Source organism: Melanotaenia boesemani, chromosome 8, assembly GCF_017639745.1.
Source record: "Melanotaenia boesemani isolate fMelBoe1 chromosome 8, fMelBoe1.pri, whole genome shotgun sequence".
In the NCBI taxonomy this organism is placed as follows: domain Eukaryota; kingdom Metazoa; phylum Chordata; class Actinopteri; order Atheriniformes; family Melanotaeniidae; genus Melanotaenia; species Melanotaenia boesemani.
In genome coordinates, this window is record NC_055689.1 from 37,739,865 (window position 1) to 37,742,590 (window position 2,726).

The 2,726-nt window shown below is 51.5% G+C and overlaps 1 protein-coding gene across 1 annotated transcript; it reads left to right on the forward strand.

The window, feature by feature from the left end:
- The first annotated feature begins 422 nt into the window (after window positions 1-422).
- Window positions 423-1,688, forward strand: opn4.1 (opsin 4.1). Its single transcript, XM_041993296.1, has one exon. The coding sequence runs from the start codon at window positions 492-494 to the stop codon at window positions 1,686-1,688; it is 1,197 nt and encodes a 398-aa protein (XP_041849230.1). The 5' UTR covers window positions 423-491.
- Window positions 1,689-2,726: the final 1,038 nt, after the last annotated feature.

Here is a 2,726-nt window from a genome sequence, read left to right on the forward strand (position 1 = left end):
TGGAGACACCGCAGAGACGGCCAACAGAGCTGAGCCAGCTCAAACTCACCAACCAACTTCCTGCAAAATCCGCTTCCAATATAGCCAACTTTCATCCGAAATCCTATGAACCTACAGCCGACTTTCAGCTGGCATCCAAGGAACCTTCAGCCAACATCCAAGGAACCTTCAGCCGACTTTCAGCCAGCATCCAGCCAACCTTTATCCAACTTTCATCTCACATTCAACCAACCACGTCCATCTGTTGTCTGGCCCTCATCTCGACCGTTTGACCATCACCGATCCTGAGTGAGATGGTGTCTTTCTGTTCTCAGGGAGAAAACTGTACGAATGACCATCAGCACATCAGGATGTCTAAGCGTCTCCAGCCGCCTGGCCAGTCCTCCACACATAGCACCCATCTACAACCACAGTTGTTGCCCACTGTGGATGTCCCTGACCATGCCCATTATATTATTGGTTCTGTCATCTTATTGGTGGGGGTGACGGGCATGCTGCGAAACGCTCTGGTCATCTACGTGTTCTGTCGCAGTCGGACGCTGCGGTCTCCTAGCAACGTTCTGGTGGTCAACTTGGCAGCTGCCGACTTCCTTATGTCAGTGACGCAGTCCCCGGTCTTCTTCGTGGCGAGTCTGCACCGCCGCTGGGTGTTCGGGGAGCGAGCCTGTGAACTTTACGCCTTCTGTGGCGCTCTGTTCGGCATCACCTCCATGATGACACTTACAGCCATTGCCGCAGACCGCTGCCTGGCAATCACTCGGCCGCTGGTAGTGGTAGGTGGGGCTGGCCACCAGCGGGTGTACGCGGTGGTAGTGGGGTTGTGGCTGTACTCCCTGGGCTGGAGTCTGCCTCCATTCTTCGGGTGGAGCGCCTACGTCCCCGAAGGCCTGCAGACTTCATGTAGCTGGGACTACATGAGCTTCACAGCTGCCGTGCGTACCTACACTATCCTGCTGTTCGTCTTTGTCTTCTTTTTCCCGCTAGCTGTCATCGCCAGCTGCTACTTCGCCATTTTCAGGGCAGTCCGGAAGGCGGGGCAGGAGGTGGCAAAGTTGAACTGTGGAGAAACCAACAAGGCGTTTGAGCGGCTACGCAGCGAGTGGCGGATGGCTAAAGTAGCTCTGGCTGTGATTCTGCTTTTCATCCTGTCCTGGTCGCCGTACTCTGCAGTGGCTTTGACGGCCACCGCCGGCTACGCCCACCTGCTGACTCCTTACATGAACTCAGTCCCTGCCGTCATCGCCAAGGCTTCCGCCATCCACAACCCAATAATTTACGCCATCACACACCCAAAGTACCGAGCGGCCATCAGTCTCTACTTCCCGCTGCTGCGTTCCGTGTTCCAGCTTCACGACCAGGATCAACGGTCGCCTTTCGGCTCCAGCGCCCCCTCGTCACGTCGCACCACCCTCACCAGCTCACTGGGACTTCGCCTTGGCACCGGGATGCGGACCAATGGTCGCTGGGGGAAAAGCCGGCTATCCTCCGCTTCAGACACGGAGTCCTGCTGGACGGAGAGCGAAGCCAACGGGTCCAGCGCCGGATCCAACGTTTTCAATCGGCAGCCAACTTCAAACTCTGATCCCCCCCCCACTGACAAGCAGAGGGAGCAACCCGAGGTGATGGAGAAGGACGTACCTGATGGAGGTGTTGCCATGGAGACCAAACCTCTGCTGCTTCCTCCGTGACACCTGCTGCTCCTACAACTCACCAACACGCACCGAGGTTTTCCATTTTTTGTGATCCAGTTCTCATCAGATTCTCATCTGGTTCTGGCCTAGTTCTTATCCAGTTCTGACCCGGTCCTCATCTGTTTCTGATCCACATCTAATCTGGTACTGTTCTGCTTCTGATACAGTTTTAATCTGAATTTATTATAGTTCCGATTTGGTTTCGATCAGTTTCTGATCCTGCATCCAGTTAATGTCAGGTCCTGACCCAGTTCTGATCCTGCTTTGAACCGGTTCTGATCCAGTTCAGATCAGATTCTGTTCCATTTCTCACTTTTTAATATTTTAAGCGAAACAGGAACAGCTGAAACATGCTCCAGCATGAATCCTAAAACTGAGTCAGAACCAGGTCCACTTCTACGAAATGAACATTATTATTCTCCACACCCGTCCAGACCCTCAGAGAAGCTTTCTGCCATTTCTTTCAGTAGTCTCCAAGAATCGTTCTCTAGGATCTGGGACTGGACTGGAAATGGTCCAGTACCGAGACTGGAAATACCAGACTTTCTTCAGCTGCTTTCAACATGCAGTGGATCAGGACTTTGGAGCGGGACCAGTTTAAAGACCACTTTCGAAAATGAGGACCGGATCAGAATGCTGGGGAGTCTGGATCAGGACTTTGGAGCTGGATTTTGGGGGGAGGGGGGTGATGACATCATGACATTCAGAGTTGTAAATTTTCTGCAGCTAATTGTGGTTACCATGGTTACATCCTGATTGCTGAGTTTCATATGAGTGATTGATTGATTGATGATGATGATGATGGTGATGATGATGATGATGTGATGATGATGATGATGGTGATGATGATGATGATGGTGATGATGGTGATGATGATGATGATGGTGATGATGGTGATGATGATGATGATGGTGATGATGGTGATGATCGGCATCAGGAGGAGCTGATGGTAAAGCACTATTATTGATTTGTTTGTAAATAAAGTTGGATTCAAATATTTGTTTCTTTACAGAATCCGATCCCGACATGAACAAA